Here is a 15,560-nt window from a genome sequence, read left to right on the forward strand (position 1 = left end):
AAAATGGATTTTGCTGCTTAAAAAAAAATTCCACAAAACAACACAATATCAGTCAGAATGTATTTTTTAGACATTCTAATTAAAAAAAAAAATTGAAAAAGACTTTTGAGTAAAGTTGTTAAAAGAATACCTCTCGTTAATCCTCTGGTAAGGAGAAAGAAAAACAACCCCTCAAAGCATATATGCAGCAAATATTAAATAAACTGTCCAATAACATTTCCATAGAAACCTTTTTTTTTATTGTACAGCCTTATCCAACGTGTCCAAAACATGAAGGCCTGGCTCCTCCTAGAATTGCTCAACACCCTGTTTATACTTTTTAGACATAAAAACCATCACTATCATAGACTGGAAAACATATTTGGAAATACAATACACCGTCACCATGTACTGTATAGTCTTATACTTTATGCGCATTCTTATTGATAAAAGTAGAAGAAACTTAAGGTGGAAGTCAATATGTCATAACAAGAAGCAACTAGCCATTGCGGGTACTCTTACTGAAAAGATACAAGTAAGCTTAATAAAAATTCAGATTTCTTTTCCGTAAAGACCGTGAACATTCTAAATATAGAAACATGTATCTGTATTACAAACATACCACCTGTGTGAAAAACCAAGAGATGGCGTAACAGTATTACAAATACGAGTACTGTGTGGATTTTTTTTTTTTTTTTTTTGCATTGCGACGACACAGCGGAAAAGAAAAAAAAAAAAAGTAGCCACGTGTCGAAAGCAGAATTACGTCCTGTGAAGTGTTCTAGCAACCTTCGTTGGCACGTCTTATGTCCACCTACAGAGGCTAGTGGTTGTGTTGATGCCAGTCACACTTGCGAGATGCAGAGAAATAAGCAGCTTACTGCACTTTTAAGAAAAAAAAAATGTCTCTGTATATTAAAATGAGGTAAACTATGATACCTAAAATGAAACATAAAAAAAAGGCAAAAAAAAGTGCATATCTGGACTGTCTTGTGCTGTTTTTCTTTTGTTTTTTTGTACCGTATAGGATTTTTTTGTTAGCAATGTTTTTTGTTTTATCTACAGTACGATGCAAAAGTCTGAGGCCACCACCAAATTGGGATAATGTTTCAGCAATTTTACCACAATCTAGTCGGGACCCCATTTCAACAAATAGTCATTTTGACTCCACTCGAATTCTGTCCATTTTTTGGACAAATTCTTCCAAATTCTACTCGCTGTATTAAACCCAAGTGATAGCAGGAGTGCTAATTAAACGTATAACTTTCGAACTTTGACGTGATGTCACCATCTGGGTGAAATTTCAGCTCCCTGGCATCTGCTTTCAAAACCTTACCTATGATGTAAAAAGCCTTTGATGTAAAGATCAGGGGATTGGCCAAAATATCACACAAGGGTTAGGTGCAAAATAGAATAAATAAATGTCCTACTTGAATTTTAGGGAGGTGTCCCAATACCTTTGCAAAGTACCTTATGGAATTTGGCATGACAAGATGAAGAGATTTGGCACTGTTGTTGTTGTTTGCTGACAGCCCTTCAGACATGGGCTGTGTTGGGAATCACTCATTGGTAACTCCCTGATCACTTTAGCGATACTCAAAGTCTATGGGAAGTGGGCTCCCTCTTGTGGTATGCAAACAAATAACCGACAAACGACAGTTCAGTTATATTTGACTTTGTAGCACAAATCATTTTCCCTGAACTCAATCACAATTTTATGTTTTTGATATTGCTGTTTGTCAACTGCAGTGTACGAATTCAACAATTTAACTCGTGGATGGTAGTCAAGGGTTGTATTACCAAAGAACGAGTTAATACGTAGCCGGCAATGAATGATTTAGTAGTTTGAGGTCCAATTTCAATTCTACTTTGTAAAAACTGAATTCATTTGTATTTAGGATTTATTTTGGAATAAATAACACCTTTAAATATTTTGGGGGGGGGGTCATTAGTTTGATTAACTAGTCTTTTTTTTTTGGAATGGGCAGAGAAAATGAAAGATTTAAGCAGGTTATGCACAAGCTTTGAATAGCCATTTAACTTATTTATACTTCTTGGTTTTCTAAACATTTTGCACAAAATTTCGGAGTGAATAAAACCTTAAAAATAATTTGTGGAGTTTATTAGTTTGATTAAAATCAGTTAAAACCGTGATTGTCCAGAATGAGTGAAAAAAAAGACTATTTTGCCCACTAAACAAGTATTTGTAAATGTAAAAAATAAAATAAATAAATCCATGATGGCACTTCCAAGTGAAAGGGGAGAGATTCCGAACACAGCCATGTTCTTCCACGCGTCTCCAATGTACGTCTAACGACAAACACAAGCAAGCAAAATGGCGGCATCAAGAAACAAAGAAGAGTAATCAAAGCTCGTAAAATGTTGTGCACCTTTTTTGTTTTGTTTTTTTTTCGCTCTCACAGTGTCGAGGAGCTGTGCGCAAAGTCTCGGAGGGCTTGGGCGGTGTAGTGGGAACCCCCCAGGATAAATTCCATGGAGGGAGACCCCGGCGGGGAATCCTCCGAACAAACCGAGTCCCTGAAGGGGGACGGCGGGGACAGGGCCGGGGTGTCCTCCAGGCCCAGTCTGCGCCCCTCCGCCCCCTCCTCCTTGGCATCATACATGTAATCGTGCAAAAGTTCCAGCTGCTCATCCGGGGGCGCCCCCTCTTCGAGGGGCGCCGACAAAGGGGGCTCGGAGAAGACGGGCGGCTCGCCGGAGGGGGCGTGCGAGCGGTGCGTTTCCACTAAGGGGCCCGCGGACGACGGGGGCGGCGGCTCTTGCGGGGGCGGGCGGGGGTCTGTGCCAAGGTCGCGGGCGGCGGTGGCGGCGGGGGGCTGACAACTGCGGGGGTCGGGGGTGTTAGTTAGGGGCCTGATGACCGCCGTCTGATTCAGGCCGGCTTCCTGTTTCCTCACATGCACAGACAGTCTGTGCCACACATTGCCCCCGCTCGGAGGGTGTCTTGCACCTGATTCAGACCATGACACAGACTTGCCGTTAGAACTACGAACGAGACAAAGACTCAAGTTACCATCTCGGGGGAGGGAAACAAGGCGGCCGCTCGCTCCGGAAAAGCAACAAGACAACATGGCTGACATTTAGGAGCTCGGATGATTCATAATGTGCGGCGCGCAGCATTATGAGCTCCCCGTTGCCTCGCTCCACTTCTGCGCTCATGATATCGGTTTTGTGTCTCTCCATTTTCAAAAGGGGAAAACAAAAATCAACAAGTGAAAAGTAGATTGATTCATTTTTGCTTATATTCGTTTTTATCTGCCTAAAACAAATCGATTGAAGCTGGGAAAAGTTTATAAAAGAAGTTTATAGCTGCCGACATGGCGTAAACATTTTAGACTGGCAAACTTGTTTGAAGGGATATAAATTTTCAAATACATTCTTGTACTTCATGAAAATATGTTCAAAAATATGTTTTCAAACATACTTCCTTGAAAATAAGTTTGAGGACATTTTCAAATTTGTTTGAACAGATATCAAATATGTTTGAACGTACTCGCAAATACTGAAATTACACCCAAACACATTTGAAAATGGCAATCGCAGATTTCCTTACTTGTAAGCTAAACGCTTTGAGGTATGCTTGTCAACACCCCTTGGCATTATGGGAAAAATATGTTTGAACGTACTGTACTTGCAAATACTGAAAATACGCTCAAAGATATTTGAAAACTGCAATTCCAAATATTTACTTACTTGTAAGCTCAATGCTACGGGTTATTCCCATTAACACCTTGTGGCATGATGGCAACAAATGCTATGTTTGTAGCATTTAGCTTTAAAGTATTTTTGGATGTATTTGCAAGTACATTTGACCGTATTTGAAATTATGTTTGAATGTATTATCAAAAACGTACAGGTACTTGTAAATAATGAAATTATGCTCAAACGTGTTTACTTATTTGTAAACTAAATGCTACAGGGTGTGCTCGTCAACACCCCATGGCATTATGGGAACAAATGCTATGTTTGTAGCATTTAGCTTCAAAGTATGTTTGGACGTATTTGCAAGTACATTAATACGCATTTGAAAATATGTTCGAAAGCATTTGGAAATAAGTCTGAAAACATTTGAAAATATGTTTGAATGTACTTGTTAGCTCAATGCTAAAGTATGTTTTTCCCATAATGCTACACGGTATGCTTGTCAACAAATTATGGTATTATGGGAGAAAATACTATGATTTTAGCCTTAGGTCTACAAATATGATCAGATGTATTTGCAGGAACATTTGAACATTGATTAGAACATGTTTAAATACATTTGGTTTGAAGGTATTTGCACAAATTTACCCGTCAAAAATGTTTACTTCACATAGGTAGCTCCACACTTCCGTAATAGTTCATTTTAGGTTCATTCTGAAACTTCAACCCGATATATTCCGAGCCTAAATTAAAATATGAAAAATCGGTCATTTTGTAGACAAAGCAAAATGACTGTTTTTTTGTTTTTTTACCCCCAATCACCGATTAAAAATGGAAAGCACAATGATACACAGACTTAATGAGTCGGCTAAAATGAATGCATTCGGTCGACTAGCTCTGCCTGGGAGGTTAGTGTGATTAGTCAGAGGTGTTCAAGCTGCCCTAAGTCAAATATGCGCTTCATTTGTGGTCAAAAGAAAGCAGCAGGGGGTGCTGTCTCCTTCTTGTAGGGCTGCATCGCAATATGGCACCTCTGGTCTCAAAACCGCCGTCCAGGGGCCATTTGTGGCCCGCAGGATGATATTTTGTGGCCCGCTACTTGACACCCAAGATGAAGTTTAGTTTGTTGCTAAGTGTTGTGAGAAAGGCCACAATGCCCAGCGTTGATCCATTTGCGTCCACCAAACTGGCGATGTCTTCCACTAGCTCACAAGATAACAAGCTGGTAGCCGTTAGCTATGAGAGTCACCAGCGCAGCCCTCAGAGAAGTGAGACACATGGACGTTTGCCGACAGCCCGCTTATTTTAAGGGGTTATTAAGAGGACGACGTACTGCAGCAGGGGTGAGAGACAACATGAAAACATTTAACTGCGCCCCAATTCCTTACTTCACAAAACTGTCCTTGTGTCACTGCTGTGAATCTCAAAAAGGTGAGTCTTAAGACTTCGAAATCATTGGCTAGTTGACGTGCGCAATTTGTATGTTTGTGTAAATTCTTGAAACACGTCAGACAGAGAGTTCAAATCCAGCTTAACCGACTCAGCATCAATGTCGCATCGACCGGTTTGGTTTTTGAAATCCTTGTATGGATTTTGATTAGCATGGTACAACACCGAAAAATACAGTACACATGTGAAATCATCCATGAACACTCAAGTGATGCATTTTGGGAGGCACAAATGCAACGTGCAGCAGCATTTGAGTGTTCATCATTACAGTAGCGCCTTGAGATATGAGTTGAATTTGGTCTACTGCATGTTACTCTTTATTAAAAGAAATTAACAAATAGAAGGTAAAGAACTACTATTTTCCGCATTATAAGACGCACCGGATTATAAGACGCATCCTCAATTAATGACATATTTGAAATCTTTTTCTATATATAAGGCGCACCGGATTATAAGGCGCACCGTCAGCTTTAAAAAAAAAAAATTAAGGCTTTTAGGTGCGTCATATAGTGCAGAAAATACGGTAAATAGTTTGCATGATGTTGCTGTATCCAGGCAGTTTGAAATAAATGTTTCAAATGACAACAAATATGTTAAAAAAAAAGAAAAGGTCCGTGTACCATCTGCATAAATATGTCATGTTGCAACCTGCATCTTATAGTTTGTTGCAGCGTATACATGACACAAATAGATTTTGTTATATTTTTGTAGGTGCGGGTGTGGCTTATAGTCTGAAATTTACGGTAAATGACGATAATGCCTGAAAAAAACTTTTTTTTTAATTAATGGCAAATGAATTGAAACATGAAGCACCTTATTGCTAAATTGTGTTGCAGTGACACGCACATTTTGTAAAATGCAGTTCTTGTACACTTGTATCTCAAGGCACCACACGAATTAGAAAAGCAGTAGAGTCAACAAGATAAAAGCGGACTCACTTGGCGTTGCCGGATGCGGGTTTCTTCCTGCGGAACATGTTGAGGAAGCTGTTGGTGCCGCAGGCGGCGGCCGACTTGCCGTCGCCGACGTGCATCCGCACCACGTCAGACGTGGTGAAGGCGCTTCGGACGTTCCTCTCGGGCTTGGCGATGATAATGTACATCTTGGGCGTGAACATGCAGCCCAGCGCCACGGTGACGCTGAGGCTGACGGAGAAGGAGGTGGTGATGATTTTGTAGTTGGAGCCGAAGTAGATCGGCACGAAGGCCAGCCAGATGATGCAGGTGGTATACATGGTGAAGGCGATGTATTTGGCTTCGTTGAAATTGGCCGGGACGTTGCGCGTCTTGAAGGCGTAGTAGGTGCAGCTCATGATGAGGAGGCCGTTGTAGCCCAGCGGCGCCACCATGCCCAGGTTGCTGGTGTTGCAGATGAGGTAGACCTCGCGGATGCTGGGGTAGGACTTGACCGGTTCGGGCGGCTCCAGGATGATGAGCGTGACCTCCAAGGTGAGCTGGACGCTAATGAGCATAAAGGCGATGATGACCTGAGCCCAGGCGCTCATGAAGCGCGGCTTGCGGGTGCAGATCTTCTTCTTGCTGCCGGCCAGGATGCGAGCGATGCGATTGGTCTTGGTCACCAGGGCCGAGTAGCACATGGCCGACGACAGGCCCACCAGGAGGCGCTGCAGGTAGCAGGAGGGCACGCTGGGCCTGGCGATCAGCGTGAAGGGGCAGATGTATCCCAGGAAGATGCCCGCCAGGATGATGTAGCACAGCTCTCGGCTCGAGGATTTGACCACGGGGGTGTCGCGGTACTGGATGAAGATGAAGGTGACGAAAGAGGTGATGAGGATGCCCACGCAGGAGAAGGCCACCGCCACCATTGATTCCACGTCCGCCCAGTCCAGATACTTCAGAGGCAGCGGCTGGCAGCCTGGAATGCAAAACGGGGTTTAAAACGGTTCCGGATGGAACTAAATAAACTTCATTTACCTCTCTCGCGTTCACCAAAAAAAAAAAAAAAAAAAACTTCACACCTTAATAACGGTTCACATGGCAAAGATAACCCCTGACTGGAAAATTAAATCTCATTCCCCAAAAAAGTATCACAAACAAAAAGAACTCACTTTCACCATATAAGAATCCTTACATGCACAAAACAAATCTTTAATTATTACCCCCTTACACTCATTAAAAAAAAAACACACCAACAAAACAACCTCTGACGAGAAAAAAAAAAAGTTTTTATCTACCCGAATAAACTCTGAGAAAACTTCTCCTCAGCACCAAGACAACCTCATAGAAAAACACATGAAAATAAAAAAATCTCACAAAAACTGATTGTAAAAAATTAATCACAATCACCCCAAAAACTCTAACAAACAAAGAAGCCTTTCAAATGCACCCAAAAACGTATAAAACAAAAAATCTCTCTCTTTAAGACAACTCTCACATTAACTAAAAAAAATAAACAAACTACAAACGAAAACTATCAAAACAATAAAATTGGCAGAAAAAACAAAACCTCTCACATTCGCCCCAAATCATCTCACATTCTCCAACATTCTCCACATACCTCATACCAAAGAAATGGCAATAACAAAAAATGCCTGAAAAAAATTCTGATAACAAAAATCTCATATAAAATACTCTCACAACAAAACCTCTCACATTCGCAATTTAATCCTACATTTAATCCTAATTCAATACATATCTTTGACACTCACAAAAACATCCCCAAAACTCTCACACTGCCAACAACACCGGAGTCTAAAACCCTCTCTCAGATCCAAAAAACTCTCACAAAAAACATCAGACACTCACCCAAAAACATTTGACAAACAAAAACAGAATCTAAGACTCTTAGAATCAGACAAAAAAAAAAACCTCTCACACACTTAGAAGGAAAAATAAATAAATAAATAAATAACATATGACAGAAACGATTACTGTTATAATTTTGCTCGCTTCTCTCACCTGCCAAGTCATCAGCGGGCCACCATCCCAGTTCGCAAGCCTTGCAGGTGAACTCGTCCAAGACGATCTCATTCTCCTTACAGGTGGTGCAGATCCAGCAGCAGCTCACTTCGCCCTTCCTGATCACCTGCGAACGCAAAAAAAAACAGGCCGGCGGCCGGCTCGCGTCACGCCGTCCTAATTCATCAAGTTGACGATTGTCGCCACGCCGTTTATAGGACAAGGACGTCGGCTTTTTCTGCATTCGGCGCCCGCGCCAGCTGTTAGCGGCGCTGTGATATGCAAAGCAGGGTGATAAGTGGGTCAGGATACAAAGTGAAGGGAGGATGCATCCTCCCTCAGGGCAACTTAGTGTAAAGCTTGACTCAAAACAATCAGACCCAAAATGAGGGAAAAATCAGGGCAGGTCCCAAAACTGGGTAGAAAACAGGTCTTTAAATAAATACGATTCTTTGGATATGACAGTGATAATTGAATTTTGGAGATGGCACACTCTGTGTATATCTGGGAACATGTTTCATTTATATATACAGATGCATTTTAAACTCATTCGCTGCCAATGACGGCCTTTGACGTCAAATATCCATTTTAACTTGGCTGGCAGTGAATAACCCTTTTTGTAGCAATGGAAGAAGGCACTTGGCAGCTGAAATTTCACCCATATTGTGACAGTATGTCAAAGTTTAAAATGCTGCGACCACTTAGTTATCACACGCCAGGAGTGTGCAATCCACTTCTAAAATATTGCAAGAATGATGTGGGAGAAAAGTACCCCAAAATGAGCAAATGACATGTTGTCATCATCTTGGTGAAATTTCAGCTTCCAAGTGTCTTTTTCCAATGCTTTCCCTTTGGTGTAAAGATCAAACGATTGGACAAAACACTGCTCAAGGGTTAATGCGAATACTATTCATGACAGGAAACACCATCCATGCTAATGACATGTTGTCATCATCTTGGTGAAATTTCAGCTTCCAAGTGTCTTTTTCCAATGCTTTCCCTTTGGTGTAAAGATCAAACGATTGGACAAAACACTACTCAAGGGTCAATGCTAATACTATTCATGACAGGAAACACCATCCATGCTAATGACAAAGTGCAATCCACTCAAGAACTGCTTAAGTTCAAAGACTACATTGAAGTGGTCCCCCTTCCGTAGTTTCCAGCATACATAATCCTACGCTTGTATTATTTCCATTGGCACCTTTGTCGCCGCTAGAACGAGCAGGGCCTTTTTTGTTTTGGCAAGTGAGTCATCGCTTTTGTTCTTCTTGGGAATCATCCAATGCATCCTTGGCTGCTAAAGTGACTCTGCTTGTTTCTCTTTGTCCAATGACACATTGCGTACAAGCATGCACATTTGTTGGGAGTTTGGGGTATCGCCAATCGGTTTTACCATATTTCCTCAAACGCTGGTCTAATAATCCTCCCTTTGTGTAATTGCACCTCCAATAAAAAAAAGATTTATCACCCATCAAGGGAAAAAAATAGCAGTTGGTCGTGGTCTACACTTGTGGTTCTCAAATGTTTTAGATAGGACCATCTAACTAATAAAGTACCAACCTCAAGCTCAAGGCAATGCTAACATTTTTAGCCAGTGTAAATCTAGAAAAATTTGAAAGTTTACTATGCACTTAAAGAGGAAAAAAAAAGTCTTTCTTGATCAAATTAAAATATCCATCCATTATTAAGACCCACTAATCCCCACAAGAGTCACAGGCTTGCTGGTGCCTATCCCAGTTGGCTTCAGGCAGTGTCACACAGAGACAATCAACCATTCACACACCCAATCACACCTAAGGACAATTTGGTATTTCCCAACAGAAAATGTATTGCACACAAATATTAAAAACTGTACCAAAATAATGTGTTAAAATTTACATTTAGGTACACTTGTGCTGTATTTTGACAAATGAAGGAACATGTACCCCTGGCGCAATGTGAAGTCACTTCAAAGGTTGTGTGAGATTTTAACAGGGTTTCTACAAGCATCTGAATAGTTTTAGTTGCCATGAAAGCAACAGCACATTTTTGTTTTCAAATCAAGAGCAAATTAAGTGGAACATGATAAAAACCTAACGATAAAAACTTGTGATATTATGCGTTTATATGTTGTCACTGTTAAATGAAAACATTTTGAATATTTTTTTTAAAGGTATAAAACTTCTCTATACAATCTATTTGCGTAAATATCTGACATAGTAAGTAAGCTTGCTCGAATACCTTGGTTCAGTATTAGATGCCACTAAAACCCATACACTGTATCTTCAAGCTAGCATCCATCCATTTTGTATAGCTAACAATAACACATAAACACATAGCAGGCTATCTAGCTAGCTTGTTTGCTGCTAGCTCTCCTGTAGCAGTCTACCATACTTGGCTCACAGTTTTCTTTGTTTAATGTCTTAAAAACAAATAAGTCTTTCAGTAAATAGAGTACTACTCCTGAAGGGCAATTTTATTCCTCCCCAAAAAAAGAAAAAGTGTTACAGCAGAATGAGTAACCAACTCCTGGCCTGTTAGCTCAAAAACACTCTTATTTAGTTTCAAACAATTTACTAGCACTAATGACTATTGATTTTTTTTTTCCCTTGACATTTTGCTTTAATCAGGCTTGTTGCAAAGTTAAAAAAAAGTAAAACATACCTTGATTTGTCCTTTGGAACAGGGGTCACTGCAGACTGAGCGCACCATGTCACTGCTGTTCATCCACAGCTTGTTGTCATCGATGCTCAGGATGCCCTCGTGCCAGGAGCCCACGTTAATATAATCGTAGCGGCCGTCCTCCACGTTCTGCAGATTCATAATGTCGTACCTGAAACGGCGACAATGGCGGCTTGGCGGGAGTCTCTGACAGACAGCTAATTTATTGATAACAATTCCATCCCGCTTTTCTTATCTGAAGCCACTTAAAAAGCGGGCCCGGCGTCACGGCAACAAGTCACGCTAGCGCGTGATGCGGGCTCATTTCGCCGGCTAACCGCCTAACCTTCAGCTGACAAAGGAATGACACGCCGGAGCTTTTTGACTGTCAAACGCTGTCCGCTCGGCTGAAGACAGATGAAAGCGGCCCCCTTCTGTGAATCCGTTCTGGTCTAAATGAATTACACCCTTCCTAGCTCAATATTTTCTATATGAGTGCAATAAACACAGAGAACCACCAAGGGCCTAATTTGCTAAAATCCCAAATGGCACACACCGAATTGTGTGTTCACACCAGCAGAAACCCCAAATTAAAATACATGAGCATGAAAAAAAAATCTGCTTTATGTTTATTCTTGTCTTCGATTATTATTTATTTAATTACCCTCCCTAATTTAGCACTTTTGGGCAACATTTAGGCAAGATGGATTATTGCAGGCTTTGTACATTAATTGTGCTGTTTTAATTTCAACTAAATTGCGCAATTTAAGAGCGTTTAATTGATAAACAATTGATTAGTTGGTTCTGTATAATTGAAACGGTTAAAAACTTGTGGTATTGACTGAGTGTTTGTTTTGTGAGCACTACCTCATATCCACAAAGTATGTCAAGTATTGCAGTATCCAGGATGAATATGATGCATACTATGATTGATTATTAAGGACATTCTTTTTCTAAACAAGATACAGGTTCATTATTACTGCCCTTATTGCTCTATTACTGTTTTTTTGTTATTGCCTACTTTATTATTCGCTCGGTTACGGAATGTCATCTGCTCAGGAAGTGAACAGAACAAGGATTTCATTGTGTGGTAGTACTATGCATATGACAATAAAATTATTGAATCTTGACACCTATAATTTTAGATATATTTCTTTCAGTATGTTTCTATATGTGATTTCCATCCTAAATTTTCATTACAACTTTAAGAAATTTACTGTATTTGTGTCATTTCTTCTGTTTCAACTGAATTAACAGTCATTTTGATTTGACTTTAAATTTAAATTCTTTTTCCACAGTCCTCAAAAGCTACCTGAGGTTTTCTCCAGAGCAATACAAAGTTTTCTTTTGCAAATAATACTTTAAGAACCGTGGAAACACAATAAATACCATTGTTACAGTATAAATAGTCTAGGACCAAGCACAGAGCCTTGAGGAACGCCGTGAGTTAACTTCAACTCTCTTGATTTTACATTGTTTAACTGCACATACTCTATATCATCTAAAAATCTTCTTCGGCTTTTTCCTTCTGCTCTGACTCCTTACCGTCCAGGAGTGTCTCCATTTTGGTCAAAATAAATGTCCTCGCCGGAGACACCTCTGAAGGACGTCTTGAGCAGGTAGTCAAGAAGCTTGCTGCCGTCGATGGGGTCCATGGCCTCGCAAAGACCCGTCTGACCCGGGCACAGCTCACTGTGCATGTCGTGGAGACCGTGCGCCATAGCGTAGATGGCGTTGATGACGAAGCCCATTTTGCTGTCCTGAACGTAATTTTCATGCAGGCCCTCGTTTCCTGTTCGGGGGACAAAAAAACAAGACGGAGCATCGGTTGAGACGTTTTTCTTTGTTAAAACCGGAAATGTGTGACAGTGGTGCATGCATCCAAAGTGGTAGATTTGTAATTTACAAGAAAAGGTCGAAAAAAAAAAATGCAAAAAAAAAGTGGTTCTCCTTTAGGTCAGCATGCACGTTATTGGAAAACAAAAGGTGCAATCTCATTGGCTACAGTGATCCAACGGTGTGTTTGGTGTCGCAACTTGACATATCAAGTGTTTACAAAGTGCAGTGTGCGCCTCTGATGACCACAAGTGTGTACAATACTTTACTTACCACCTTGAAGGTCTAAAAAAAATGAAATGGGGAAGTAGAGGAGAATCTTTAAAGTCAATCGGCGTGGTTCAATAATTTGTGACTATTGTTAAACAATAACAAAATTTACCATGATCACCTTTTGAGGGCAAAGAGAAGGAATAATGAAGGAGAAAAAAAACAGAAATTAGCTTTGTTTTTCTATCTATTTTTGCACTTTAAACTACTACATTCGTCAAACGAGTCAACCTGAAGTGACATTTTTTTGGAACAATCATTTATTCCCTACTACTCCAAACATACCATGTTGCCATTTTTTTAATCTAATTTCTCGATGCTAATATTGAAGGTACTGCCCTATTGGGAGCTGGACACACCTCTCACCAAATTCAATTGTGACTGCACAAAGAGTTGTCAACTAGCAGTAGCACTCTTCTTATCATCTAAAATTACTACAGCTAATCAGTGGAATTTTGGAGGGTTCTTTACAAGAAAAATAAAAATCGCCAATGGCTTTCGCTCACCGGAGCAGACTTTCTTGTAGTTCTTATTCTCTTGAGAATGGCCGGGCAGACGGCACTGGAAGCGGTATTGCCAGAATTCAGCGAACCAGGGATTCCTGGTGTTGGTGTCCAGTCGTAGCTTCAGGTAATAATCGTCGAAGGTCTTGACCACGGCGGACTGCAGCTTCATGGTGATTCCTCCCTTGGCTTCCTGCTCGTAGCCCTCCACCACCTCGTCGCGGTCGGCCCATCCGTCGCTGTATCCAGACACGGGAAGACACTGAGCTAGTACTTTGTTAAGGTACTGAATTAAAAAAAAAAAAAACAAAGATGGATGGCGGCGTGGGTACAAATGATAAACTCACTTTCGGCCCAATTTCAACTAAGGACAGCTGCTGGATGGACATATGGATGGACAGATGGATGGATGATCTTAAAGCAAAAAACACTTATTGAGTGAAGAAGCAACAATTTATACAATTAATAAAATAAAAATATATATTCTAGGCACGTCCATTGAATGCAATGAAACCACGCCCCGCTCAACTGACTTGAAAAACAAAAATGGAGGTTACTCCATGTAGCGTCTGTGTCAGAGCTTCAGGTTCAAACAACCACTAAGAGCCAATGATAGAAACAATACATGCCAGTGGGTCGTCGCCATGGCAACGCGGCACTCTAAAAATGGTCATGCCAATGTGAAGCCCCTTTCTACACACTGGCTCTCATGCTTCTAAAGCCAATTTCCCCCAACAAGTAATTCTGTCTTTTTGTGCACTCGCTGTAAACAACGAGGCACGCAAAAGTGACCATATCATCGGAAATGAAGGCATTGAAGGCTAGCTGTACCTAATAACTGTTCCCATATCGTGCCATTTTAAACTTTTCACAGTGAAATATGTGCAAATAAATTACATTTGGCACATTTGCGATTAAATTTCTTATTGAATATGAGTTTTGAGGAACCGATATCTCAAACCAGAAAGTGAAATGTCTTGTTTACTGAAGCCGCACCTCTCATGATGGCCGCCTAGCCTCATTCATGCCGGCCGGCCACGAAACATAAATCCAGTCATCATCTTTCCCGCTTATCTCAGGGGTGGGAAAACCTTTTGACCCGAGGGCCATAAAGGCCTCTAAAATTTAGGGCTCGACCAGGTACAAATGTATGGAGAGTTTTGATAATCCACCTACTAAGAGAAAAAACTGTGGCATATCTCGCAAACATGTGCTTTGATCAAAATTAGCAAAAAACTGAAATCACTCTTACGGTAACTGAGACTTAAATTAACATTGTTTTATTGCTAACAGTTACTTGAAAAGTTCTCATGCTAGTTATTTTAAAGCACTGATTTCTGTTATTCTTCAGGACTTCAGGTGTCAGGAGGTCGCTCTCGCTAAGAGCCTTTCGGCCCTTTTAACACATTCACTGCCAGTGACGGATATAGACGTCAAAGAGCTATTTACCTGACAAAGAAATAATTATTTTTTTTTCCCCAGAAATGCATCTTGTGTTCATTAAAAAATGAAGAGCAGCCAGTGTCAATTTGAAAATGGACATACATCCCAAGTAGGGTGACAGCATCTCCGCAACTATTGACTTTGCAAGCCCCCAACAGCTTGTACCCTAGCTAACAAGCTCATTTTGATGTGCATTCTGCCGGCGGGCATGAAGACAAACACCAGCCAACAGGACAGGGGCGAATAAAAGACAAACAAGCGCTCTGAGCTCCGCTCGATCTCCCGAGCGGCGGTGGTGCGACGCAACCTTAATACCTGCGCCGCTGACATCTACACGCCAATTAGGCATGACTCACCGTGGAAGCAATTATCCCACACACGCGCACAGGGTGTTGAGGGCGACAGAAAAGGACACGTCTGTGTGTGTGTGTGTGTTGGTGTAGGGCCGACCTTTCTGGACACAATTAGTGTCCATCAAAGGAGAGGAGACACAATCAAATGTGAGACAATACTAGCTGAGTGATGGAGCGTGATTAGGCCCTTCAGGGCTGAAATGGAGCATGTATCTGGTGGCAGGAGGCACTTCCAGGTGCTTCTGGCTGATGGGCTTCCTGTCTTGTTATCTCCTTATAAGGCAGCGCTGGGCGGTCAGGGCCAAAAAGGCTTGCTCTAATTTATTCCCAAGAGTCGATTCTAATCATTTTATAAGGTTTCTCTTGGCTACACCGCTTCTCCTACATGTATGTGTATGCCGAGTTTTTTTTTGTTTTTTTTGTGACCAATTAAATTTAGCCTTATGTGTTAAATCGTCAACGTTATCTACCGAGAGCCTTCGGAATTAATCGAGCGAGCTCAT

General features: G+C 41.1%; 1 protein-coding gene across 3 annotated transcripts in view; it reads right to left on the reverse strand.

Moving 5' to 3' along the window:
- Positions 1-46: 46 nt before the first annotated feature.
- Positions 47-15,560, reverse strand: part of LOC148406950 (metabotropic glutamate receptor 1-like) — a 31,755-nt gene continuing 16,241 nt past the window's right edge. For 2 of the 3 annotated variants that reach the window (XM_088402860.1, XM_088402862.1), the window contains exons 4-9: positions 13,265-13,500; positions 12,198-12,444; positions 10,656-10,824; positions 8,010-8,136; positions 6,030-6,966; positions 47-2,985 (exon numbers count right to left, since the gene is read on the reverse strand). In XM_088402860.1, coding sequence (XP_088258986.1) covers positions 2,397-2,985; positions 6,030-6,966; positions 8,010-8,136; positions 10,656-10,824; positions 12,198-12,444; positions 13,265-13,500 — 2,305 coding nt within the window. In that variant the 3' untranslated portion in view covers positions 47-2,396. The remainder of the gene's footprint in view (positions 2,986-6,029; positions 6,967-8,009; positions 8,137-10,655; positions 10,825-12,197; positions 12,445-13,264; positions 13,501-15,560) is intronic. The other variant, XM_088402863.1, reaches the window with a different exon arrangement.

The sequence above is a fragment of the Hippichthys cyanospilos genome, chromosome 20 (assembly GCF_059441005.1).
Source record: "Hippichthys cyanospilos isolate Australia breed blue-spotted pipefish chromosome 20, RoL_Hcya_1.0, whole genome shotgun sequence".
In the NCBI taxonomy this organism is placed as follows: Eukaryota; Metazoa; Chordata; class Actinopteri; order Syngnathiformes; family Syngnathidae; genus Hippichthys; species Hippichthys cyanospilos.